Raw genomic sequence first — 482 nt, 5'->3', positions numbered from 1 at the left:
AGGAGGGGGCGCTGCTGCTGCTGCTGCTGCAGCTGCTGCTGCGCTGCCTGCGAAAAAAGGGCAGAGCCCAGCTGCGGCCCTTCTTACTCATCAAAAGCAGCAGCGAAAGCAGCTGCAGCAGCAGCACCTCGAGGAGCAGCAGCAGCAGCAACTGCAGTCAGCGCTGCTACAGCGGCCCACCGAAAGTGCGCTGCAGCAGCAGAATATGGACAAGCAGCAGCAGCAGCTGCAGCAGCTGCTGCAGCACGACGCTGCAGTGCAGCAGCAAAAGGGGCACCTAGTCAAGTACATGTGGAGGAGCCTCAGGAAACACAAACTGAGAAACTTCGAAGCACTTGCAGAGGAATTCAAGTATGCTGCTGTTGCTGCTGCTGCTTCTCCTGTTGCTGCTGTTGCTGCCGCTGCTGCTGCTGTTGCTTCCTGTGCTGTTGCTAAGAGGTGCTTGTGATGTTGCTTCCGTCTCTCCTGCTGCTGCCACGGGT

General features: G+C 58.5%; 1 protein-coding gene across 1 annotated transcript in view; it reads left to right on the top strand.

Moving 5' to 3' along the window:
* Window positions 1-59: 59 nt before the first annotated feature.
* The window catches only part of ETH_00037180 (uncharacterized protein), a gene marked incomplete at both ends in the record, with an annotated part of 598 nt that continues 175 nt past the window's right edge, over window positions 60-482 (top strand). The window contains one exon of the mRNA XM_013375385.1: window positions 60-351. Coding sequence (XP_013230839.1) covers window positions 60-351 — 292 coding nt within the window. The remainder of the gene's footprint in view (window positions 352-482) is intronic.

This window comes from Eimeria tenella, genomic scaffold (genome assembly GCF_000499545.2).
Source record: "Eimeria tenella Houghton genomic scaffold, Eth_scaff2738, whole genome shotgun sequence".
Taxonomy (NCBI): Eukaryota; Apicomplexa; class Conoidasida; order Eucoccidiorida; family Eimeriidae; genus Eimeria; species Eimeria tenella.
The sequence above is the reverse complement of the archived record's forward strand: the minus strand, read 5'-3'. Positions and strand labels throughout refer to the sequence as shown.